Genomic DNA, 26,367 nt, shown 5'->3' with positions numbered 1-26,367 from the left:
AAAATAAGTGAGTTCACTACGTGAGTGCATTTGTACATTACAACAGTAAACGAAAATGTAGGATTTATGAATAAAGTTTGGTGAGTATTATTGCCTCATATTGTTTAGAATTAAACAAATTTATTGCAAGATATGCCCTTTGTGTGTGACACAAAATTATTTGCAACATTAATCCTTACTAGATTGGGCTTCATTTCCCAAAATCATCTTCAGGCTAAAATGATCTTAGTCCATGGAGTTACAATGGGACAAAGATAGTCTCAGCCTTAAGATATTTTGAAGAAAGGGGGCTTTGGTCTGCAACCACACTCTGAAGACCTACCTTGCTAGTAACACTCACCAAGAAAGTGACAATATCAGTCATATACGTGTGTGTAAACTGATTGCTATTATGTTTTTCTAATTTGACTTGTTACAGTATGGATAAAAAAAGCTGCTCTTGAACTAGGCTCAGAACAGGATGAAAGAAAAGGCATGACATTGAAGGTATCATTAGGGCCTGAGCACTGAAAGTGCAAGGAACCTATTGTTTTTCTAGAGATTATTATTATTGTTATTCTGCCCCTTTGAACACATTTGAGTGGCTTAGGATGCTTAAACGCTTGAAATTTTGCACAAACGTCATAACTGGTGAAAATTGCAAAGTTCTGTAGTGATTGGGCTCGTTCGTGGCCAGGGGGCTCTATAGCACCCCCAAACGCACGCCATGGTTGGGAAACATTTGAGATTTTCAGGTTTGCTGTCATCATAAAGAACATATTTCAGTTTCTTTTGAGAGAGTTTACCCAACAGGAAACCAGCTACTTTGGATTTCCTGTGTCAATTTCAAATCTTTAAACACTCTTGTTTGAGGTCTGTAGGATGCTGAGAAAACTTTGCGCCCAAATACTTTAATTTGAGTCCAATGTTGGGCTTGGGGGTGGCATGTCGGCTCTATAGTGCCCCCTAATGACTTTTAGCCTTGTTTTCTGGTATAGTCTGGGGCTTGGGTGTGGCAAAATGGCTCAATAGCATTCCCTTCAAAATTTCAACAAAGCAGCCCCTGTGGTACGTTTCACCTAGATGTATGAAATTTGGGAGGCAGATGTATCCGCCATCTCTAGATTTAAAAAAAAAAAAAAAAAAAAAGCCTCTTGGAGCCATACCCTAAACCCAACAGGAAATCAGCCATTTTGAATTTAACATGCTATTTTTTGCCATTGACAGGCTCCGTACTTTAACAAACTCCTCCTAAAGAAGGAATCCTGTCGACTTCAAATTTGGGCAGTGCAATCTAAAGACCTTTGCTACGCTAAATTGCAAAGTTTTTTAGGTTTCCTCAAACAGCGTTGCCATAGCAATGCAGCAAAGTTTGTTGAATTTTAACAATTTTTTGATGTTGAAATGCTCCTAGAGAATTAATCCAGTCAACTTCAAATTTGGGCAGTGTAATCTAAAAACCGTTCTGGTGCTAAATTGTGAAGCATTTTATGTTTTCTCAAGCAGTGTTGTCGTGGCAACATGGCAGATTCTGTGTTCCAGAATTAGTAACAGTGCTACCTCAGCTCCACATCGTCACCTTTGTTAAATTTTATGTTTGATAAGAGATCCGGCCTGAGGACTTCTACATGTCAGTATTGAGTTAGTTATAGCGCCACCTACTGGCAACCGGAAGCACTACTGGCAACAGGAAGCAAGCCACATGTGACAAACATCATATGAACTACATGAAATTTACGTTGTGTGGTCTGCACTTGATATACAGCAACATCTGTTGACGTATCGAACGGGATCGCCATGGCAGAAGCGTGAGGCCATGCTTAACACGGAGTGGGAATAACTCAACTGATCAGCCTCAAACTTCATACGGTTACTGATGGACCACGCTCAGTAACACTTGTAACATTCATGAGTCATAGTGCCAATTACTGGCAACAGGAAGCAAGCAACATGTAACAAACATCATCTGATCTACATGAAATTTAATTTGTGTGGTCTACACTTGATATACGGCAACATCATGTATGATTAGTGTGTGTTCTCCGCTCCCACATAGTCAACGCAGGAAGTGATATTTAACTCCTTTGCACAGTGCCTGATGGTCATGAACATTCAGAGTGGTGAGGGAGCGGTGAGGGAGCAGGACAACCACAGCATCAAAACAAGCGAATGTGAGGGAAAAGAGGGATTTTAATTCAACAGTTCAGATCATACTGTGGCACCCCTTTGCCACAGATCACCGGTTCAAACACTGTTAAGGCATATATGACCAGGAGGCAGAGTTATATTAAAAATACAAATCTTTATTATGCAAAAAAATAATTCTGGTTGATAAAATAGCTTTAAGCACAAGGAGACAGCTTGGTTGACATTCAGCAGCACATTACACCCACTACCTGACCACATCCGTTTAAGGTGGCAAACACATACGCCAGCCCCAAATATAAGTAGACATATACCTTGTAAAGGCGGTCCACCAGCACATCAAGGCAAGGCGCCTCCGCGACACTGGACTCTCCTATAAACAAATGTTATTTAATTTTAGTAACGGCCAACACAGATGCCACAACATTATCACATGCAAGGTAACTTATCCCGAACAAAGCAACAACATCCGCGGTTCCAGTCAGCCAGTCACAGACACCTGTGCTCGTCACACTGCTCCCAACCAGAATAAGTTTTTCTTTAATTTTTTTAGATAGACGGAACAGAGAATGGGACCGGTGAAACAAAAACATGATTGATGGACGCTTCACGGTGTCGTTGGAGCGCTGAAAAAAAGTTGAGGCCAGCTCAGCTTTGATTTGTAGCGCGTCACTCCCGTCACACAGCAACAAGTGTCGGGCGTCAGTTTGTAGCTTTATGTCACCGGCTTCCATTGAAAATGACTTGTAGCGTGATGCATTGTCACCGGTAGTCTGAACACAGCTTCAACCGGAAGGTCAGCAAGATGGCGGTCTGAGCGGTCACGTTTGCCTCTGGTAAATTCCCTCCAAAGTTATCTTTTGACTACTGTTCCCACTATTTTAACTTGTTTAAGAATTCTAAAGTTTTCCTGACTGCAACAAGACAAAATGTCCCCTCCGAAACCAATGCAACCCGCTGTTTCATTGGAACAAAGTGGCCATGACTATCTTTCGGCAGGTGAAACGTCAATGGACACAGAGCGTAGCCGTGATAAGAGGAACTTGGACGATTTGAGTGAGTCTGTTCCCTGTACTCCGTCCAAAGGTGAACATGTTCGCAAAATGTCAAAGTCAAATGAAGGGGAAGCTCCAAGTTCTGCTATTCTTGCTGCAATAAACTTGTTGAATAAGAGATTTGATACACTAGAAAAGAAAATGGAAAACATGGACACTAAGTTAGCACAGAACTGTGCAATGCTTGCTAGCCTCTCGAAAGCAGTTGAATTTAATGCATCTGAGATCAGGGATTGCAAAGGCAGAGTATCTGTGATGGAGAAAAACTTGGAGCGATTGTGTGTTGAAAATGTTGAGCTGCAAGAAAAATGCAGAGAACATGATCGCTATAAAAGAAGGTGGAATCTCCGGATCAAAGGCATGAAAGAGACCATGAAAGAAGATACCAGAGCCAAAGTCATTAATCTCCTCAAGAAGATAGCTCCTCAATGGGCACAAAACATGGAGGAGATTGTGGATACGGTACACCGGATTGGTCCAAAGTTAGACAGCAAAGTGAGAAACATAATCATTCAGTTTACAAGATGCCAACACAGAGATGGGTTCTGGAAAATGACCAAAGTTTCTGCTGTCTGCAAGAACGCTGGTATAAACCTGTTTATTAGTCACTTTAAGACACTTCTTACTACTCTTTAACTTTTTTTTTTTATTGCTGCGAGGTTATCCAGCAGATGGATGTTCTGAAAGCCCATTTAAGTTTTATTTCACTCAATACAAGGGGTTTAAAAGACAATGTGAAAAGAAAAGCTGTTTTTTGCACTGTAAAGGATTTAAAAGCCACTGTGTCCTTCTTCAAGAAACTCACTCATGTGCCTCTGACGCCACATACTGGTCAACGCAGTGGGGGGACAAAATTCTCTTCAGCCACGGGAGCAACAGATCTGCAGGAGTAGCCATCTGCTTTAACAAGTAATGTAGTCTCATATAAGTCAGATGACAATGGTCACTGGCTGACAGCTTTCATTAATATGGACAATATTTACTTGAGCTTAACAAATGTCTATGGTTACAATAACACCAATCAAAATAAGGCCGTTACAAGAAATCACAGAGGTTGTTTCTCAATATAAAAGTTCATACCACACAGATTTGATATTGTTTGGAGGAGATTTCAATCTAGCACCTGATGAATATCTTGATAGATATCCCACTAAATTCACAGACACTCATTACAATGGTACCTTTCTTGATTTTTGTAACACCTTTTCCTTGATAGATATATGAAGGGATACATATCCTAATCTTAGACAATACTCTTGGATTAAACCTAATCGGAGTATCAGGTCTAGAATTGATTTGTGGCTGGCCGCTCCAGCATTCAACAATTTTTTATCGAAGGTAGCCATATCCAGTGCGCCCTTAACTGACCACTGTTTGCTGTTTCTTAAATTGGAGCCAGAGCTAAGAGGTAATAGGAGAAATGTTTGTTGGAAATTTAATGCTGACTTTCTAAAATGTCAGGAATACTGCAACATAATAAAGGAGAATGTTAAATATCAAATATGATACGTCAATTGGTAACTATTGCAGCAGATGGATTTTTTAGGTTTAGGGTTAGGCAGATCTCAATACAATTTAGAAAAAAAAGGGCTAGAACCCTGAGAGAACAAGAACCTAAACTAATACAGGATTTGGATGATTATTGCAAAAGGACCCCCATGTTGGATTCAGATAAAGCTACTTTCATCAATCTAAAAACCCAATTGGACGAATTGAGTACCAGAAGAGCAAGGGGAGCTTTCATAAGGTCGAGGGCGAAATGGATCGAAGAAAGTGAACGTAATACAGCTTATTTCTGTGGTCTTGAGAAGAGGAGACAGGAGAGAAATATTATTAACACACTGATGATAAATGGCTCTGAATGCACAGATCCAAAATTAATCACCGAGGAGGTCTACAGATTCTACAACAACTTATACACTCCTTCTGACCGAGGCAGAGATTTATCGCTTTTGGAAAGTATTAAACATCACATTTCCTCCATCAGCTCAGACTTTAAGGACGTGTGTGACTCAGACATTGAAATGTTTGAACTGGACAATGCTGTTAAACAGCTGCCTCTTAGGAAGTCTCCCGGGCAGGATGGACTCTCTTCGGACTTTTATAAGCACTTTTGGGAGGATCTTAAGGATTTGTTCTTCCTTGCCATAACGGAAAGTATCAAAAACAAAACTCTGATGACTACTATGAAACAAGGGCTCATATCACTTATTCCAAAAACTGGAAAGTATAAGAAATATCTGGACAATCTGAGACCGATAACACAACTTAATGTAGATTATAAATTGCTGACTCATGCCATTGCAAATAGGCTTAAGGTAGGTATCTCGCAAATTATCAGTGAATCTCAGTCTGGTTTTCTCAGAGGTCGGTCAATCCATGACAATATTAGGCTTGTTCTTGATTTATTGGACTATAGAGACAATATCGAAGATGACGGTTTTATTTTGTTTTTGGATTTCTCTAAGGCGTTTGACCGTGTAGAACACTCCTTAATGTTTGATACTCTACGGTACTTTGGAAATGCCTTCTGTGATATTATTCAAATGCTGTATAGTGATATCAATAGTGCTGTTCTGTTGCCCTTTGGCACATGTAGACGTTTTGATATAAAGAGAGGGATAAAGCAAGGGTGCTCTTCCTCTCCACTTTTATTTATTATGGTTGCAGAAATTCTGAGCATAATGATAAAAACATGTGTAGAATTAGATAAATTAGATGTTTTGGGATATCCACTTGCGATAAGTCAGTTAGCGGACGATACCACGCTGTTTTTGAAAAACAAGACTCAAATACCAACAGCTCTGCAAGTTGTTGCTCGTTTCTCAGAAGCAGCTGGTCTTTATCTACATATGGGTAAATGTGAGCTGATGGCCATCCACGATCACCTGCAAACACCGTTATATGGTATACCTGTTAAGGATCAAGTCAAATATTTAGGTTTTATTGTAACGAAAAGTGAAATAGATAGAGAGCAGTATAATTTTGATGGTGTTTTAAAGAAGAGTAAAGCAATTCTGAACATGTGGTTGCAGAGAGACCTATCTATTTTTGGAAGATTACTACTCTCTAAAATGGTGGGTCTCTCGAGACTTATTTATCCTGCATATTTCCTACATACCTCAAAAAGTGATCAAACAAATCAATCAAAATAACTTCAATTTTCTCTGGATAAATGAGCATCATTATATAAGGAAAAATGATATTGTTAAATCTTTAGAAGGCGGCGGCCTGAATGCCATTGATTTCGACCCAATGAATGGCACTTTAAAATTACGTTGGTTACAAAATTGTATAACAAATCTAGACAGTTTCTGGTTCAATCTCCCCACTAAAATATTCTCTAGTTTTGGTGGTGTCGAATTTCTTATTAAATGTGATTTTGAGTTATCCAAATTACCCATTAATTTGTCTAAGTTTCATGGACAAGTTCTCCAGTACTGGAAATTAATTTATAAATCGTAATCTTTCGCCCCATGATACACCTTTATGGAATAACAGGTATATACTGATCAGAAACAAATCCTTCTTTTACAAACACTGGGCTGAACAGGGTGAAATGCTGGTTTTTCATTTACTGGATGACAGGGGTAATTTACTTAACTATTCAGACTTCATTCACAAATATAATATTATTTGTTCTAATCAACAATTTACACAAGTCATCAATGTGATTCCACAAGCTATTATTGGTTCTGTTAAAGGTTTCTTGATGTATACACACTCTGTTCCCCAACTGTTTCCCTTAACTATTCAAAACATTTCAAGTTCTTAAGATCCGTATTGTCCAATGAATGTTTTCCTATGCCTTTAAGAAGATGAAATATTATGGAGGGTTTCACCAGTCAAAATATAAAAAAGTTTAGATGTAACTATTTAAAACTTCCTGTCCCACCCAAAGCTAAAGAGGTACGTTTCAAATTGTTAAATAATGTTTATCCATGCAAAGAACTTTTACATTCAAAATTTAATATTGAGGACAATGTTTGTACTTTTTGTTTAGCTAACATTGAAACAGATGAGCATCTCTTTTTCTCATGTGTTTATTCAAAGATATTTTGGGATAGTTTCTGTATTTGGGCTTATCAAAATTACTTGGGTGTCCGATCTTTCGATTACAATGATGTTAAATTTGGCGTTGTACTGGAGGACAAATAAAAGATTTAACAATTAATAGTATGATTGTTATGGCAATTTTTTTTCATTCACAAATGTAAATTTGGCAACACTAAACCTTTATTTAATGTTTTTATTCATGATATGTCATTATTAAAAGAGTCTTTGAATTTTTGTAAATCTAAGAATGCACTTTGGCTATGAAATAATTTGGTTGCTCTTTCTTTGAACCCTGTAACTCTGTAATTATGGCTTTCTTTGTTCTTGGTTTAATTTTTGTTCAATTGTTCGACCTGCTCTACTTGAAATATTGAATGTTTAATAAGCCTGTATGGTTTTGAAATAAATATTAAAGGGAAAAAAACTTGTAAAAACAGAAGAAGAAGAATGGTGAGTTCTGATGTTTTCAGCATTTTCTGTTTGATATAAAGTTATTTAAACTCTCACTGTGGCGTTTATGTGACTCGGAGTTTAGTGTTTGTCAGAAATGACTGACACTGCCTGTTAGCACTTAGCCTGTTAGCTCAGTCTGAGCCTGTTTGCAGACGACAGCGGCTCTGACTGTGGGGCTGGAGCGGATCCCGGATCAGCTCAGATACCTGGTCATCAGCGAGGACGGTGTTCTGGCCTCTGCACGTGAGCTGGAGAACGATGAACACACAGCCAGTGTGATGATGCAGGTGGTTTGAACGGCGAGTCGATTCAGGTTACCTGGATCAGCTGAGCCGCCCTTCAAACGCATGTCAGTGATTCTGGAGGATTTCGTTTACAAGGTGACAGTTTCTGGTCAGAAGGTTTTTGTGGTCAAACGTCAGAACAACCAGCAGGAACCAATCAACGTCTAGAGACGACACACAGGAAGTGAGGTGAAGGTCAGGTGGTCTGATGATGAAGGTCAGAGGTCATCAGAGCGATCTGCAGCTGGAAGGCGGATGTGTTTCTAACTCTGTTAAACTCAGCTTGTTTGATTTACATCAAGCTTTGTACGTTTGAATGTTGTGTATTTAACCTGTATGACTGTAAATAAAGATTTCAAACTTAAACAAAAAAAACACCACTTTAACCATCTTGGAGGAGACAAAGCCCAGAATGGCCTGCGGCACGCCAACAGGTGCTTAACAAATCACTGCCTGCGCACTGAATTACAGGTCCGGCCAGAGCAACGGCCCCACAATATCAGTTCCACTTGGCTACAATACAGTAAGCGGCTGGAGCATCTACACAGAAACATTTAGCCATGTACAGCACCAATTCCTCCTGACTCACACTATGCACTTACCTGGGCCGGGGAGGGTCAGCTAACTTAATCAACTTTACAGTCTAATTTCTACAATCTGACTGTTTATTTTATTTCAATCTGTGCAGCGGCTGCATCTACAAGTGTTATGTTATGAAGAATAGACACACTGTATAACAAAGCTAATGTTAGCTACATAGGCCAGCATATTTAGCTTTTCTGTCCTGGGCAATATGGGGAAATCACTATATATGGTTCTCAAGCTATATGCTGTATATTTACATGAACACAGAGTCTTCCTCATGAGTTGGCGCCTCTGCCAAATGTGCATTTAGAGGAAAAACCGACCAAACTTAATTACAACAGCGGGATCTGTGAGTGGCCATGAACGGATTTAATCCTTGAATGCAGACGTGACGATGGGCGAGACAAGTGACCCCCGCCAGCAAATAGAAGAAAGTTGAGTCCCCGCCTCCAAAGTCTCAAAAGTGAACTTTATATTCATATATTTTAACGCACACATTCATACAATTGAAAATATATGCATGTAAGAGAAGAATGTATGCATATGCAAGAGAGAGTTATACAGCCCCTTCTCTTCCTTGTACTTTAAACATTTTTATTGTTAATTATCACTATATTTCAATATATTTTTGTAAAATTTTAACTTATATCGGAAATCTGAATTATTTTGTTTTCAAGAATCAGAATCAGAAATACTTTATTGATCCCCGAGGGGAAACTCTTTCGTTACAGCTGCTCACTATCATGTCAGTGCACACAGGAATAGAAGTACTAAGCAAATCAAAATATAATACACTATAATACAGCTAAGTCATAAATGTAAATTTTGTATTGAATTGAATTAAAATGACTTTAAATGTCAGGTGTTGGAATCATCAAGAGCACAGAAACTGTGGCTTCTATCATCGTATAGGTGCATTGTACATTGGCACAGTGAGTGCAGCCATTTTATTTTATTTGTAAGCAATAATGGGAGTGTAGGAGTGTTAACTTGCTGGAGATTAAGAGTTGAATGAATACATTTTTACTAAAATGACGTGTCGTGTGATCATTACCTTTATTTCATGTTATTTTGGCCTCAGTAGCAGCAGGGCTGTGAGCAGCAATGTCAGTCAACCATGGTGGAATGTAACATTTACTCAATTACTGTACTGTAGTACAATTACAGTACAGTAATAAGTACATAGGTACTTGTGCAGTACTATGGTTACTAGTTACCTTGTTGCCCAATAAATACTTTTACTCAGTGGTGGAAAGTAACTGATTACATTTACTCAAGCACTAAGTACACTTTGGAGGTACTTTTACTTCATTTGAGTACTTCCAGTTTGTGCTACTTTACTTCACTAGATTCCATACGAAAACATTGTACCACTATCACTGTAATTATCTGACAATGACTTTGCAGATAACATTTTTACATACAAAACATATGATCAGTTTACAAAATATGAGTCATTGTTATAGATTAAACTACCCAAACTACCGCTTTTACTTTTGATTCCACTTCCAGGTGGATCAAAACAAATGAGCAAAATCAAATTTACTATGGAATTTACTGATTCCTCCCCACAGAATGACTTTCAATTCTGGACACAACCTTTCCTTTTGTGCCACCCTCAGTTAACCCCCCCCCCCAAAATTATAATGTTGCACCCAATATATCACATAATGTAAATTTGCCTTGGAATAAACTAAGCACTTTCATACTCCCAGGTAAGGTAGATGAATCATTTTGATTTGATGACCCCAGTGCCACCTTCACTTCAGTTTCCAAGTTTACATTTTTAGACACACTACTAGTAAGACTGTAAGAATAGGCTCTAAAGCTGTGTTCACATTATAATAATAGGTATGCTGCCAAAAAAATCTTTTCTTAAAAGGTAGATGGAGGGAAAATGAATGGGTTGTTTTTCTGAATGTATCTCTACAATAACAAACCATTATGATAATGAGACCAAACAAAAACAGTATTGAGTTGAAGAATGCAGTCCATACACAGAAAGATTTTCATTGTCAGTTTGTTACTGAATTAACTGGAAGACAAACAATGATTCCAATGGCACAGCAAGTGGAATTTACACAGTAAACACCACAGTGTATTAGGTTATTCAACAGAAAAGTAACTACAATAGAAAGAAAAAAAACTGACAGTGATTCACGTTATTTCATCCTAGCAATCTTTTATACATGGTTTTAATGCCGGGGTGTATTAATGCAATGTGATACTGATGCAATTTCACCTCACTGAGTTAGAGGTTGTTGGGAGGTTGTCATGGGAACCTGGTTATTGATGGTGATTCGCTGTCTGGTTTGACATCGGATCATCCCGATGATGGCTCTTCTGAACCTGCAGGAAAAGATAATTTATGTCTTTGAACACACCATCCACTCACTACTCACAGAAAAATACAGTACTGCATGAAAACATTAAAATAACACATACCCCCTCTATACTCCTACAACTGCCTCACAAGCATTAGCACAAACAAGCATATTAACTATTATCAAAGCATAATGAAGAGAAAAACACTCACTTTTTGTTGGCAATAACATAAATGCAGGGGTTGTAAAAGGTGGAGGACTTGGCAAAGAGCGGTGCGATGATAGCCATGGGAGCAGGGATAGTCTTGGGGTCACCAAACGATGCCCAGAGACACACCATGGAGTATGGGGACCAGGCCACCAGGAACATGACAACCATCACTATGGACATCTGTTGGCCACAAACACAACAACACAGCTTCCATATAATATGGGCAGAAAACCAAAAACCAATGGAGAAAGGGCTCACTCATTCCTCTGGTTTGGTTTTCCTGGTCAAGTAGACCCACATAACGGTTATTTTTCTAGCCTACTGTTTCTCATCTGGGGATCTGTGACCCCCTAGTGGTCTTAAATAAGAATGTGTCTAATGTGTGTCTAACATTAATTCCTCAAGACTGATAATGGTTAGGCAAGCTTGGTGCTGAGCCTAACACACAGCAGTGCAGCAAAAGCAGCACATTAGTAGCTGCTACAGTCCAGTATATACACTGGATCTGTTAAGCCACAATACAGATGACCTCTCAGAAGCATTTTTGTAGCACTCACAGCTCAATACACAATCAATGTAGTTACATGTGTAAGATGGAACAAAATCGAATAGGCGCCTAAAAAGACACTTTGGGTCACAATTACGCTGGTAAAGTGTGAGTTAAACACGCCCGTAAAGGCCTTATTGAAATTGAATACAGATGCATGTGAAACAGACAGCCAAAAAATGCGACTGTAACATGTCCGGTGGATACTGGATGCATCAACATTGGATTCCCGCCCCAAGATTGTGTCACAATGCATTGTCAGGCAATACATGCAGGAAAAACACTAATTGATTAAAGCTGCATGCCACTTTAAGTTGCACAGTAACTCAATGACAGCAGAGTAAAAGAAAGAAAATGGCTGAGTGTGGCTCAGTTTTTTTTACCTTGGTGACATCCATCTGATCTGACCAGTCGATGTTGATGCTGTCCAGGCAGTTGCTGGCTTTGTATCTCTTCACAGTGACTGACACGTTGTAGTAACAGTAAAACATGACGGACAGGGGCACCACAAAGTTCACAGCAATCACTGCCATAGTGTAAGAGATGAAGGAGCTGTGGAGAGGTAGGTTTAGTGCCTGCTCACACAATGATATACTGGATTATCTTGGGCCTGGCTAGCATGTATTAGTATGAGTATTAATGTTTTAAACAAAGTTTCAAATCCTAATAATTCAAATTCAATTCAGATTTGCCTTATTGCATTGACTAGAGTTAAATACAGTATTACCAAAGCAGTTGCAGGTTTACAACGTAAGTGTAATAATTCAGAATGTAAAAAATAGACAAGAATGTTTACACATGACTACACTATACATACAACATACACTGTACTACACTATACAACATTACAAACATTACTAAACTAGACAGTATTAATTATTATGTAAGGGATAATGTACAGCAAGCCTCCATCACCCTGTCGGGGTTAATTTCGCAATAATGACTGGCTCGCTGTACATTATCCCACTTATTACACGGAAAAGAAATCAATAATATGACACCAAATATCAATTTCATTGATTTAAAAATGATTTTAAAAAGTTTTTTTGCCACAGCACTCCTTTCTGCAGATTGATATGATTGGACTCCACAGTCTATGATCAGAACTGAGTCCATGGCAACGGTCTGTTATTCATAGCAGCGGTCTGCTCTTCAGAAATAACAGACCGTAGAATGCCATAATTGACCAATCAGATTCGAGTATTCAACAAAGCTGTGTAATAATAATAGTTAATATTATTGATAATTATTATAATTCGTAATCAAATAATTATACTGTGATTATAATTGACAATAATAAAAAACAACTTTACTAACTAACTACTACTAGTAACTTTTCATCAACTTGAATTCATAATTATTCCATATTTGTTAACAGGGGAACTTACAGTAAGCATTACTAATAGTGGTAGTAAAATTTACAATAGTATCAGCGGTAGTAGCAGTAGTAGTAGAAAGTATAGTATGGGATATTTGAGGCCAATACTGAAATTGAGATTTGAGAGTTTTAAAACATCTGATGATGACATATAATCATCTCCATAATATTAACATACATAAGGATCCCTTAAATTTGCCTTGGATTCTGTATGTTATGCTATGCAGTGGCGACACTGTTTCTAGATGACCCCAAATACCTTTTGGCATTTGGTCTGGCTTTGGTAGTGGTAGTAGCAGTTGTCACGCTACTAATAGTAATAGCATCTCAGGATGGTTTTTATAGTAGTAGTAGTAGTAAAAGCAGTTGCAATATGAACCATAATAGTAAGAGCAGCAGCAATAGTAAAAGCAGTTTCTATAGTAGCCATAATAGTAGCTTGGGGGCGCTGGCTGCCACTGTAATACCTACTCCTCTGGGCCCATTTCCTGGAGCCCACCTATTTAAAATGTTTTAAATATGCCCAGTGTATTGTTTCCAAGTACTATTCACTGGGGGGGTACTGGATAATTTTACTGGAAACTGCATCAATATTTGTTAAATGATTCTGAAACATGTGCAGTGGTGTGAAAAAGTGTTTGCCCCCTTCCTGATTTCTTATTTTTTTGCATGTTTGTCACACTTAAATGTTTCAGATCATCAAACAAATTTAAATATTAGTCAAAGGTAACACAAGTAAACACAAATAAATGAAGGATGTTATTATTAAGGGAAAACAAAATCCAAACCTACATAGCTCTGTGTGAAATAGTGACTGCCCCCTAAACCTTATAACTGGTTGGGCCACCCTTAGCAGCAACAACTGCAATCAAGCGTTTGTGATAACTTGCAATGAGTCTTTTACAGCTCTGTGGAGGAATTTTGGAGATTCAATTCAATTCAATTTTATTTATATAGCACCAATTCCTAACAGAAGTTATCTCATTGCACTTTTCCTATAGAGCAGGTAGACCGTATTCTTTATAAGATGCAATAGCTGTTACAACCCAATCACATGTTATCACAGTGGCAGCAGTATTAGTAGTGGCAGCTGTAGCATTTGTTTTGTCATCATTAGTGAGCAATTTTCTCAGTAGGTTTTAAAACAAAATGTTATTGTAACTCACGCATCATTCTGTCTCCAGTTGATGGTGCATGTAGCTCCAGTGGGGTCAGGGGCATAACCAGCCCATCCCACTATAGGCATGGAGGACCAGAACACAGCATTCAGCCATGCTGCCAGAATAAGAAGGTTGTATGATCGCACTGTCATTTTCTGCCCTAGAGAGAGAAATGACATGTACAATGAAGGTCAGGAAAGTCAAATCCAGTGTGGAGATACTGATTTCATTACAATTTATTCTTATTAGGTTGATTACATCTTCTAGTTAGTTTCCAACAGTTTGAATAAAGTAACACTTGTAACACCTAAAGAGGTTCGTATTTATTTTGCATCTCCAAACTGTTTAAAATTGTGCTGTTTAAGAAAACTGGAGAAAAGGGAAGGCTATCTATTTTTATTTTTTCACTAACAGTTATAACAGTTGCAAAAAAATTCCCCAATAGGTAAGGCCAACCCTTTTGAGGGTCTCTGTGTAAACCTACAAAGGATTCACATACAAATGGATAGAACAAAACTGTACACACACTTTTGCCATTGTTAGAGCCAAGTGGGAGTAAAAATATAAAAACCTGTGTGTGATGCTAAATGAAAGAGCGTGAGGTCATTACAATCAAAAAGGTTTATTCTATCAGGAACATGGTGGTGTTCAGTAACATTCATGGCAATCTCCCCATCAGAATTGATAGTTGATGTGTACAAGTAAAACAATTTTTGGCAGGATGGTGGCACTAGAAGAAAGGAATAACTTATTAAGTTGCCAAGTTATAATACCACAGTCCTGCAATAAATCATACCTTCATGAAGGTTCTAATGTTCAGTTTTTGTTGAAACTGTTTTAGAGAGGTGTTGATTTAACTTAATGATCATTTTAGAGGCTGTATCTGTATGTAACTGTATCACGTTATAGTGACAGGTATATCTATTATTTTGTCGACGCTATTTATATCACTGAGGGCAGGCCAAATAACAGAAACATGTATAATATGATACAATTGTGATACAGTTATATACAGTAACAGTAATATAGATTACATTTGACATTTCTGAAGGCGACTCTGACAAACATATCAACATTTTTATCAGCACTTCTCTTCTATTATCTGGAATATGGTGGCTGGACAACAAGAGGACACTGTTCAGACAGACTTTCGACAGTAAAGAGTTTCCCCTTGGGGATCCATAAAGTATTTCTGATTCTGATTCTGAAAAAATGAACCTGAAACAATAAAAGTGATGGGGACAAAATAGGATTTTGAAAAATTAAGGAGCTAGTGGGTATGGAAAGTATTCAGACCCCTTTAAATTTTTCACTCTTTGTTTCATTGCAGCCATTTGCAAATTTATTAAAAAGAAAAACTGAAATATCACATGGTCATAAATATTCAGACCCTTTGCTCAGTATTGAGTAGAAGCACCCTTTTGAGCTAGTACAGCCATGAATCTTCTTGGGAATGATGCAACAAGATTTTCACACCTGGATTTGGGGATCCTCTGCCATTCTTCCTGGCAGATCCTTTCCAGTTCCGTCAGATTGGATGGTGAATGTTAGTGGACAGCCATTTTCAGGTCTCTCCAGAGATGCTCAATTGGGTTTAGGTCAGGGCTCTGGCTGGGCCAGTCAAGAATGGTCACAGAGTTGGTCCAAAGCCACCCCTTTGTTATTTTAGCTGTGTGCTTAGGGTCATTGTCTTGTTGGAAGGTGAACCTTCGACCCAATCTGAAGTCCTGAGCACTCTGGAAGAGGTTTTCTTTCAGGATATCTCTGTACTTGGCCACATTCATCTTTCCTTCAATTGCAACGAGTCGTCCTGTCCCTGCAGCTGAAAAACACCCCCATAGCATGATGCTGCCACCACCATGTTTCACTGTTGGGATTGTATTGGGCAGTTGATGAGCAGTACCTGGTTTTCTCCACACATACCGCTTAGAATTAACGCCAAAAAGTTCAATCTTGGTCTCATCAGACCAGAGGATCTTATTTCTCATAGTCTGGGAGTCTTTCATGTGTTTTTTGGCAAACTCTATGCAGGCTTTCATATGTCTTGCACTGTGGAGAGGCTTCCGTCTGGCCACTCTGCCATAAAGCCCTGACTGGTGGAGGGCTGCATTGATAGTTGACTTTCTGGAACTTTCTCCCATCTCCCTACTGCATCTCTGGAGCTCAGCCACAGTGATCTTTGGGTTCTTCTTTACCTCTCTCACCAAGGCTCTTCTCCCACGATTGCTCAGTTTGGCTGGACGGCCAGGATTAGGAAGAGTTCTGGTTGTCCCAAACTTCTTCCATTTAAGGATTATGGAGGCCACTGTGCTCTTAGGAACCTTGAGTGCTGCAGAAATTCTTTTGTAACTTTGGCCAGATCCGTGCCTTGCCACAGTTCTGTCTCTGAGCTCCTTGGCCAGTTCCTTCGACCTCATGATTCTCATTTCCTCTGACATGCACTGTGAGCTGTACGGTCTTATATAGACAGGTGTGTGCCTTTCCTAATCAAGTCCAATCAGTTTAATTAAACACAGCTGGACTCCAATGAAGGCGTAGAACCATCTCAAGGAGGATCAGAAGAAATGGACAACATGTGAGTAAAATATGAGTGTCATAGCAAAGGGTTTGAATACTTATGACCATGTGATATGTTTTTCTTTTTTAATAAATTTGCAAAAATTTCTACATTTCTGTTTTTTTTCTGTCAAGATGGGGTGCTGAGTGTACATTAATGAGAAATAAAATGAACTTTTTTGATTTTAGAAATGGCTGCAATAAAACAAAGAGTGAAAAATTTAAAGGGGTCTGAATACTTTCCGTACCCACTGTATGTCCCCCCCATCCCCAGTGGAAATTACGCCTTTACATGGAGAGTAGAAGTGCAGTAAATGGATACCTATGTCTGGTCTGCAGATGGTGAGGTAGCGGTCGATGGCCACCACTGTCAGCAGGCCGATACTAGCCATGCCAAAGAAGATGTTGAGAGCTGCATAGATCTGGAGACAAAGACACAGAAATTTTTACTTTTTTTTAACAGATAGTTCATGATAATGGCCCTTTGTTTCTTTGAGGTGTATTGGTTAAAACTAGTTGCATATTTATTTTATATATATGTGACACATTCAAATTTTCAACTTTTGTTTAGCACTTTGTTGGGTTGTGTTTCACTTGAAGGTAGTGTCTGTTTGCTACTGTTTGGCTGTTGTGTAGCAGAGCAATTTTTTAGATTATATTAGATTCAACTTTATTGTCATTACACATGTACAAGTACAAGGCAACGAAATGCAGTTTAGGTCTAACCAGAAGTGCAAAAAGCAAGTGCAGGATATAAAGTGTGTGCATAAATGCAGGATAGAGGAGTATTATGAAAATATTTTACAAGTGGTACTATGGACATTATATACAGGTGGCATTACTATAAACTATATAAACTGATGGATATGTACAATAATGAATTGGACTGGGCAGAACAGTAGTGCAATGAATATAAAGTAGTGCAATTTATGGAAATAGTTAACAGTAAGTACAGTACAGTAGATGAGTTATTGCAGTATTCCATACATAGTACTGGAGTGCAAATGATGCAGTACAGGAGTGCAAATGATGCAGTATATGTATAAATAAATAGTCCGGTAGTGCAAATGAACATGTGGTACATGTAGCAAAAACAATATCAATATAGCAGCATTTAAGTTAAGGTATATGAAGGGACAGTGGAATCAGCGGGGGGCAGAGTTCAGTAGGAAGACAGCTCTGGGGAAAAAGCAGTTTCTTAGTCTGCTGGTCCTTGTCCGGATGCACCTGAGGTGCCTGCTGGAAGGCAGGGGAGAAAACAGTCTCTGGGCGGGGTGAGAGGAGTCCTTAAGAATGCTGCGGGCTCGACGCAGACAGCGTTTTCTCTGGATGTCCTCAATGGCTGGAAGTGGAGTCCCTGTGATGCGCTGGGCAGTTTTCACCACCCGAGCAGTTCCCATACCAGACTGGTTGGTTAGGATGCTCTCTACTTTGCAGCGATAGAGGTTCACCAGCATAGCTGAGGACAGTTGGGTCTTCTTCAGTGTCCTCAGGAAGAAGAGGCGCTGGTGAGCCTTCTTGACCAGGCAGGAGGTGTTGGTGGTCCGGGACAGGTTCTCCGAAATATGGGTCCCCAGGAACTTGAAGCTGGAGACACGCTCAACAGCCATCCCATTAATGTGGATGGGGTCATGTGTGCCTCTTCTATCCTTCCTGAAGTCCACGATCAGCTCCTTTGTCTTGGAGGTGCTAAGGAGCAAGTTATTGTCTGTGAACCATGTGGCCAGGTGCTGGACCTCCTCCCTGTAGGCAGTCTCATCGTTGTTACTGATGAGACCAATCACCGTAGTATCGTCTGCAAACTTGATGATGGAGTTAGATCCATGCGCAGGCCTGCAGTCGAGTGTGAAGGAGTAGAGGAAGGGGCTCGGCACACAGCCCTGTGGTACGCCAGTGTTGAGTGTGATGGTGGTGGAGCAGGTGTGGCCTGACCTAACAAGCTGAGGTCTGTTTGTCAGGAAGTCGATAATCCAATTGCAAATGGAGGTGTTAATGCCCAAGTTTCCAAGTTTGGTGATTAACTTAGAAGGGATGACAGTGTTGAATGGAGAGCTCAAGTCAACAAACAGCATTCATGCACAAGTGTTCTTATTGTCCAAGTGTGTGAGTACAGACTGCAGTGCCTCGGAGACTGTATCCTCTTTGCTCCTATTGCTATGGTAGGCAAACTGGTATGGGTCCAGTGTGGATGGGAGGAAGTCCTTTAGGTGTGCCAGGACCAGCCGCTCAAAGCACTTCATAACAATGGGTGTGAGTGCTACCGGGCGGTAGTTGTTCAGGCACGTTGGACTAGAGTGTTTTGGCACTGGCACAATGGAGGTGGATTTAAAGCATGCTGGCAGAGCTGCTTGGGCGAGGGACAGGTTGAAAATATCCGTAAAGACCCCAGCAAGCTGCTCTGCACACGCCTTGAGTACAGTACTTTCAGGGCTGGCGCCAAGGGGAGAGTCCCTTTTAGGTTTGTAGTATGATCAATCTCGACCCTGATGAACATTTTGGATCTTTATTAATGAAAAGAATTAGACTTTTCTGAAACCTGGCTTCTAATTCATAAACCAGGCCTGTCCAGAGACTGATAAGCCTTCCCCAGCAACCTCCTCTGTCCCATGTCCTTTGCCGGACTCAGATCACTAATGGAAGTTTGAATTACAAAACTCACGAAGCATGAACAACCTAAGCCAGACTAGTAAATTACAACTTACTCGCCCTGACTTACTCGCCGGAGTCCTAATGAGGACCATAACGAACTTTAAAGTCAGTCAAAAGCTTGTAGATGCTCATACCATCACAACTGAAAATCATCTGCCAGTATAGTTGTTTGTGTACTCTAGTAGTTATCGTCCTCTGTGTATAGTTAGTAGTATAGTAGTTAGTAGTTAGTAGTAGTATAAACATTCATAAAACTTTGGTTATTGTGTGTTTGTGTGTATGAAATATTACGGTCACTGTTGTTATTGTTTGAGGGTTTTTCATTTCCTGTTTTATTTTGCAGTGTGTCCTTCTCCTTGTGTGTCTTGTGGTTTTACTTCCTGTCTTTCCCTCCAGTTTTGATTGTTGGCCCTTCCTTGATTGTTTGCACCTGTGTCTCGTTGTTTCACCTCCCCTAGGGTTTTAGTCCAGGTCTCTGTCTTTGTTCAGTGTTGGGTCATTGTTGTTACTGATGATGTGATTCTTGCCTTGAGATTTGTTCCTCTCTTGTGAGTGTTCCTGACCTTTGTATGTGTCACCGTTTGGTGCACCTTTTGTTGTACCTGGTTCCAGTACCCAGTTCCCCGGCATTTTTACAGTGAGTTCTGTTTTGGATTCTTTGTCTCCCGTGGACCTTGGTTGGATTCTGGATTTTATAATTTGCCTGCTCCCTATTGAACTGTTTTGCCACCTTGGACTCACTTCCCTGCTTCCACCACTGCCAGCCGGTAACCTATCTGCCTTTTGCCTGTTTGTTGAACTGTCTCCTACTGGTCTGTCTGCCTGTACCTGCCTGCATACCACTTCACCCAATAAACACTGTAGTCATCTGGCTACCTTATCCTCATACCGCTTCCTGATAATCTGCTTTTGGGTCCACATACCACTACAAATCATACGACAGACTGACCCAACCAATCACGGACCCGGCAGAGTTGTCCGAGGAAGCGGACCAGATGGTCCGTGATCTGGTATGCCAAAGGGACATTTGGAGGGCCCCCAGTTCCTGGACCCTTTGCTGGATGGCAGCAGCCCCCAGTTCCTGGACCCTTTGCTGGATGGCAGCAGCTCTCAATTCCTGGGCACCCTGCTGGATCGCAGCGGCCTCCTGGACTCCCTGCTGGATGGCAGCAGCCCCCAGTTCCTGGACCCTTTACTGGATTGCAGCGGCTCTCAGTTCCTGGGCACCCTGCTGGATCGCAGCGGCCTCCTGGACTCCTGGCTGGATCGCAGCAGCACCCAATCCCTTGCCGCCGCTGGATCGCAACTGCCTTTTCCCCCTGCTGGATCGCAGCAGCACCAATCCCTCGTCGCTGCTGGATCCCAGCAGCACCAATCCCTCGTCGCTGCTGGATCCCAGCAGCACCAATCCCTCGTCGCTGCTGGATTGCAGCCGCCTCCTTCTCTGGTTGGATCGCAGCAGCACCAATCCCTTGTCGCTGCTGGCATTCTGCCAGGCCTTCAGATAGTGTCAATCTTCATCACAGACCTCAGGAGATCAGCTCTGCACCTGTCCAGCCCCCGGACCATCCGCCTGAGGTCCTCAGCTCTGCACATGTCCAGCCCCCTGCCTGTCCACTCGAGGTCCTCAGCTCCGCACATGTCCAGCCCCTGGCCGTCCGCCCGAGGTCTGCCACTTGGCCCTTGTATCCCTCCTTTTGTTTTGAGGAAAGCTGACATTGATCAGTACTATCTGACCCACTAGAGGGCAGTATTTTGACTGACTGAATAGATGTGAATAGATAATGATATTTTTATGTGAACTTTTCCTTAAAGAGACACCTATGGTTCCATATATACGCTTGTCACTGAAAACACAAAAAGGGGAGAGTGAGTTAACATTTTTGACAAATAATAAAAAGCAAAGGCACACAGTAGGTACTGTGTAGGAAACCTCCACTGCCCAGTTAAAACATTTGGCTCTGGATTTCCCAGCTCTGCTTCTCACTGTAGATTAGTATCACATGGCCCAATATCACTGTGCAGTAACAAGGACTGAGAAAAAAATCTGCCATAAGAATCCAAGCATGTGGCCTGCTGCAGTGCAACAGCTGAAGTAAACGTGCATCTGCCTGCTCACTGATTTAGTCTCATGGCCAGCTCAGAATAAGTCACGCTAGTTAGTGTGACGTTTTTAAAGGTTTTAGAAAATGATGGCATGGAGAATGACAAGGTTGGTATAGCTTCTGACTGGGTCTTGTGAACAATTGCCAAATATTTACACACATTTTGGTGGAATTTGTTGATTACATGAATACATTCTTCCCAGCAAACATTTTACAGATGGTGAGCAAAGGAGGGGGAAAAATCCAACCTCATGACACTGTGGTTCAGTGTCAAGCATAACAAGTGCGAGGTTCTCACCTTATACAACCCTTGTTGGGCAGTGTATGTTATGTCAACTGGGTTTTAGTTTTTAGGATTTGAAATGGAACAAAAGAATGAGTCGTCATTTTTCTGTGTTTTTTTTTTGTTTAAATGTCAGTAATGGAACAATAAAAAACACCCTCATATTCCATTTGTAATGCTGCTGTAGTAGTACACATAGGAGGGGTCCGCAGAACATGTTTACACAGTAAACCAGCCTGCAAACATTACCTAGGCATTGCGCAGTATAAGTGCATGATGCGACCATATAGGATGAGTCCTTGAATACAGTTCGGAAAATAGAAAATTGAGCGTCCAGATGATTTTTCAAGAGTACTTAATTCATTTTTAAGACATTTAGCGTGGTTCATGTCAAATCCCCCACAAAAAAGAAACAGGTTGCAGGTTGTTCTATCAGCAAAATAATGTACATAAAAAGGTTTTTACATTCCACCCACCTGACAACCAGTGTAGCCAAATTTCCAGCTGCCATGGATGTCCGAGGCAGCTGACATGGGATAGCCGATACCAGCCACTCCGATGTCAGTAAAGGCCAGGTTGATTATAATGAAGTTGGTGGCAGTGCGGAGCTCCTTAAACTTCACAAACATTAGCAGCACCACAATGTTGCTCGTTAAACTAATGACACCTGAGAAGAGAAAAGATGACATGAAGTCGTGTCACAATGTGGGAGATAAAAGTCAAACCTGCAACACCTAATCTTATATTTATTCTAAACAGAAGTCACAGTGACTGAGGGGTAAAGAAAACACGCAAGTGCTTTAAGCTGCATTTCCTCTGATGATTTCAAAAGAGACTGTATTCAATTTAAATGTAAAGTCGATAACTCTCATCCATAAGAAGTGAGAGTCTCAATATGAAAATTAACTTCTTCTGATGGGCCTCTTGATGGTGATTGTTAGAATAATTGTTGAGGTTGGTAAACATAAGCATGTTGTATATTCAAAAATGAAATTAATTGTGGAATAGACCTTTTTCACATCAGACATTGTGACTTGTCAAACACAGGTGTCATTAATAACATTATTATTTGCTGCATTGCATTGTAATAATTGCTGGGACAGAACAATCATTAATGTCATTAGTTCCACCTGTAATTTTCCTCCTATGACAAATCAAATGTCTGCTTCGAATCTGATTCATTAAGGTAATGTAAACAAACAAGAGTTCTCTGATGCGAGCAAAGATACAAAATTCAGTTTAGAAATATTTATTCAGAAAGCAAAACGCCTTGACCAATACAAGATGGGTGAAATTTTGACAAAGAAGAAAAATCTGGTAATGCTCATCAAGAAAACAAGCCTTTATTGTTTTGGCTTCCAAAGGGGGTCATGATAGGAAAAGTTTTGGAACCACTGCACTGCAGTTTTGAGACTACGAAAAAATTCAAACTGAAACTCAGAGTTAACATCATGTCTACTCTTATTTTATGTTTCACTGTCTTATTAACGTTGCCGTAAAAGAAATGCAAAATTAGGGATTCAGAAAAAGTTTTCAACAACAACAAATCTCCCCAGAGACAGTATACCCATTACTTTGAATAATCCACAGACTTCACTGCAGTTATACAGACTTTTTCTTTGTTATAAAGTAGTTTTTAAAAAGTAGTTAATTTACCATTTTAGTTCCAATGGAGTTGCATTTTTTAAGTTTTTTCAATGCTGTGAGCACTGGAAACGACATTCCATTTCACCTCAATTGTATTGGGATGGAGACAGAAATCTCAGAGACAGATATGTCACTTGTGACATAAAAACAGTGTGACCTGGACAAATGCAGCAGTAAGTTTCGATAAAATCACTTGAAATCATTGCTTTATTCAATTAAATTTTATTTATATAATGCCAATTCATAATACAAGTTATCTCATTGCACTTTTCATATAGAGCAGGTCTAGACCGTACTCTTTGTAATATTATTTACAGAGACCCAACAATTCCCAAGTATTCATTGATGTTCTTCTATATGATGAATGTTCTGAACTTCATTGTGAAATGTGTTGAGTGTATGTTTAAACAATGACTGAGCGCAGGCTCTTTTGAAATGCCATTGAGTCCTGAGAGTTACATTATTTAGGTTCTACAGAAGAACATAAAGCAGAGAAATCACACTGAAACAACACAATACTCACATTATTCCTCATAGTCAGAATGAAATCTATTCATCTATTATATAATGCCATTGGTGGTCTTCTCTTTGTTACCTGCAGTAATAAGATATCCAGCCACTATGTTGTGCTCCAGTTGGGTAAAGGAACTTCTTTCCCCATACGGTGCAACATCATCGGAAATATTGACGCCAGAGTCACTTCCCATTTTCTTAGGTGTTTGAAAAAGAGAAACAAAAATTACACTTAATTGAAGTAAACGGTCTTCCCACTAACAGTCTTGGAAGGAAAAACAGAGCAATAGTGTTAATGTGGGGGATGGGGTGAAGGGGATTATTACATACCACTGCTTCCCTGTCCCCAGTTAGCTGGAGGCAGTCTGTACGTAACAAGGGCAGCAGGGCTGCACATGAGAGGATTACTACTCACGTGGAGTTGCTTGCATTGGGCTCTGGCCAGTAAGCTTTGACATTACAAATCTGAAGTTGAGTTAAAAGTGGGGCATGCGATTCTAGAGAAATCCAATACCATGACAAATACCATATACAGAGCGAACAATGACACAGCAAGTAATGAAACTAACGTTAGTTAGGTTGTCGGTTAGCTAACTGTCGCTACAGTTGCTGCTGCGAAACTAACAGCCAGAGAGGATGACACATTTCCCAGAGCCAGCAAACCAGCTCCAGACAGTGATACTCACAACTCTCCTGCTACTATAGCTAACATCACAACAACAACATATCTTGGCTGGAATAGCGTTGTGTAGCTCGGTCCACTTTATTTATATCCCATTTACAGAGCCAGGGCTGTGTACAAACACCAGATTTTATTTCAGTGCACACACTGAACGGACAGCTAGTGGACCGTGAGGAGATATTCGCTGAATTTGACAAAAAGACGTGTATTGTAGCCTATTAGAATCGCATATCCCACCTTTAATGCCTAAACCTCAGACTGAGGACTTTTCACTTCACAGAGGGTGCATACTGTAGGTACAAACAAGGCTGGATTACCAACATGCAAAGAGGGCACCTGCCCCAGGGATCCAGGATCCACAGGGTCCCCAAAGGCCCCAGGTTCACTGTGTAGCAATTAGTTTTATTAGGCTAATTAATATAAACTGTAATGGAAAGTGCCTCAAGGTGACTGCATTTTTCCCTAATCTTGAGGCCCTGTCTTACGAAGCCCTGTAAAGGTCATGACAAGAATATTTTTAAGGACTACTTTTGCATTCCCTCGCAATATGTTTTGTTTCCTCACAATATGTTTTGTATTACCTTGCAATATTTTGCATTACCTCACAATACATTTTGCATTCTCTTGCAATGCTTTTGCGTTACCTTGCAATACTTTTCTTCTTCCATTCCTTCTGAGCCGCATGTCTATTCATAATGGAAGGTAGTGTGGAGATTCTCAGGTTAATGCATTTAGCACTGTTTATAGATATATCAGATAGAACATTATCAAACATCTGGGTAGGAGCTGTATGTATAAGGAACATCAATTATTGCTCCACACTTATAGCAACAGGCCTTCTACCAAAACCTGTTTCAGCATTAAAGGTTACTTTAATTTGTTTTGTGCAAAGAACAAGGGACCCTGTGCAAAAACACAAAAAGCTTTCCGACTTGCATTGGTCTGCATTCCTGATGTATCTCTGTAAGTGGTTCAGTGTTGTCTGCTCTTTCTGTGACAGAACCACAGACTCTGTTTGCAGCATTTCAGACACCTTCTTGTTTGTTGCTTTTTTTTGACTCATACAAATACATCACATTAGCTTTATGAGGTAGATTCAACTGCACATCTGTAATTTATTGCGAGGTAACGCAAAACATATTGCTAAAGTAATCCTCAAAAAAATTCTTGACGTGACCTTTAGGGGGCTCCGTACTGTATTGTAGGAGGGTTTTATGTCGAAAGACCCAATTACACCCAAAAAATTATTGTTTGAGTAGTAAACTTTTACTGTTTTATTTACAGTGGTGTGCAAAAGTGTGTGCCCCTTCCAGATTTCTTGTTTTTTTGCATGTTTGTCACACTTAAATGTTTCAGACCATCAAACAAATTTAAATATTAGTCAAAGATAACACAAGTAAACACAAAAGGCAGTTTTTAAATGAAGGTTGTTATTATTAAGGGAAAACAAAATCCAAATCTACATAGCCCTGTGTGAAAAAGTGATTGCCCCCTAAACCTAATAACTGGTTGGGCCACCCTTAGCAGCAACAACTGCAATCAAGCGTTTGCAATAACTTACAATGAGTCTTTTGTCTGTGGAGGAATTTTGGCCCACTCATCTTTGCAAATTTGTTGTAATTCAGCCACAATGGAGGGTTTTCGAGCATGAACTGCCTTTTTAAGGTCAGCATCTCCAATAGGATTCAGGTCAGGACTTTGACTAGGCCACTCCAAAGTCTTCATTTTGTTCTTCTTCAGCCATTCAGAGGTGGA

At 40.0% G+C, this 26,367-nt stretch overlaps 2 protein-coding genes and 1 pseudogene across 3 annotated transcripts; 2 read left to right on the top strand and 1 right to left on the bottom strand.

Moving 5' to 3' along the window:
* The first annotated feature begins 2,316 nt into the window (after positions 1–2,316).
* Positions 2,317–4,125, top strand: LOC122861790. Its single transcript, XM_044166671.1, has 2 exons — positions 2,317–3,765; positions 3,977–4,125. Exons 1-2 carry the CDS (start codon positions 3,054–3,056, stop codon positions 4,090–4,092), a joined length of 828 nt encoding a protein of 275 aa, XP_044022606.1. The 5' UTR covers positions 2,317–3,053; the 3' UTR covers positions 4,093–4,125.
* Positions 4,126–7,662: 3,537 nt separating this feature from the next.
* Positions 7,663–8,335, top strand: LOC122861633 (annotated as a pseudogene).
* Positions 8,336–9,842: 1,507 nt separating this feature from the next.
* Positions 9,843–25,358, bottom strand: rrh (retinal pigment epithelium-derived rhodopsin homolog). Of its 2 annotated transcripts, none has more exons than XM_044166127.1 (8): positions 24,261–25,358; positions 24,013–24,127; positions 22,247–22,437; positions 17,056–17,155; positions 14,184–14,337; positions 12,023–12,191; positions 11,094–11,272; positions 9,843–10,906 (listed from the first exon to the last, which is right to left on the bottom strand). In XM_044166127.1, the coding sequence occupies exons 2-8, from the start codon at positions 24,122–24,124 to the stop codon at positions 10,801–10,803; spliced, it is 1,011 nt and encodes a 336-aa protein (XP_044022062.1). In that variant the 5' UTR covers positions 24,125–24,127; positions 24,261–25,358; the 3' UTR covers positions 9,843–10,800. The 2 variants fall into 2 exon arrangements, with proteins under 2 accessions (XP_044022062.1, XP_044022061.1); XM_044166126.1 differs by having other exon boundaries at positions 25,257–25,288.
* Between the last annotated feature and the right edge of the window lie 1,009 nt (positions 25,359–26,367).

This window comes from Siniperca chuatsi, linkage group LG15, assembly GCF_020085105.1.
Source record: "Siniperca chuatsi isolate FFG_IHB_CAS linkage group LG15, ASM2008510v1, whole genome shotgun sequence".
Taxonomy (NCBI): domain Eukaryota; kingdom Metazoa; phylum Chordata; class Actinopteri; order Centrarchiformes; family Sinipercidae; genus Siniperca; species Siniperca chuatsi.
The sequence above is the reverse complement of the archived record's forward strand: the minus strand, read 5'-3'. Positions and strand labels throughout refer to the sequence as shown.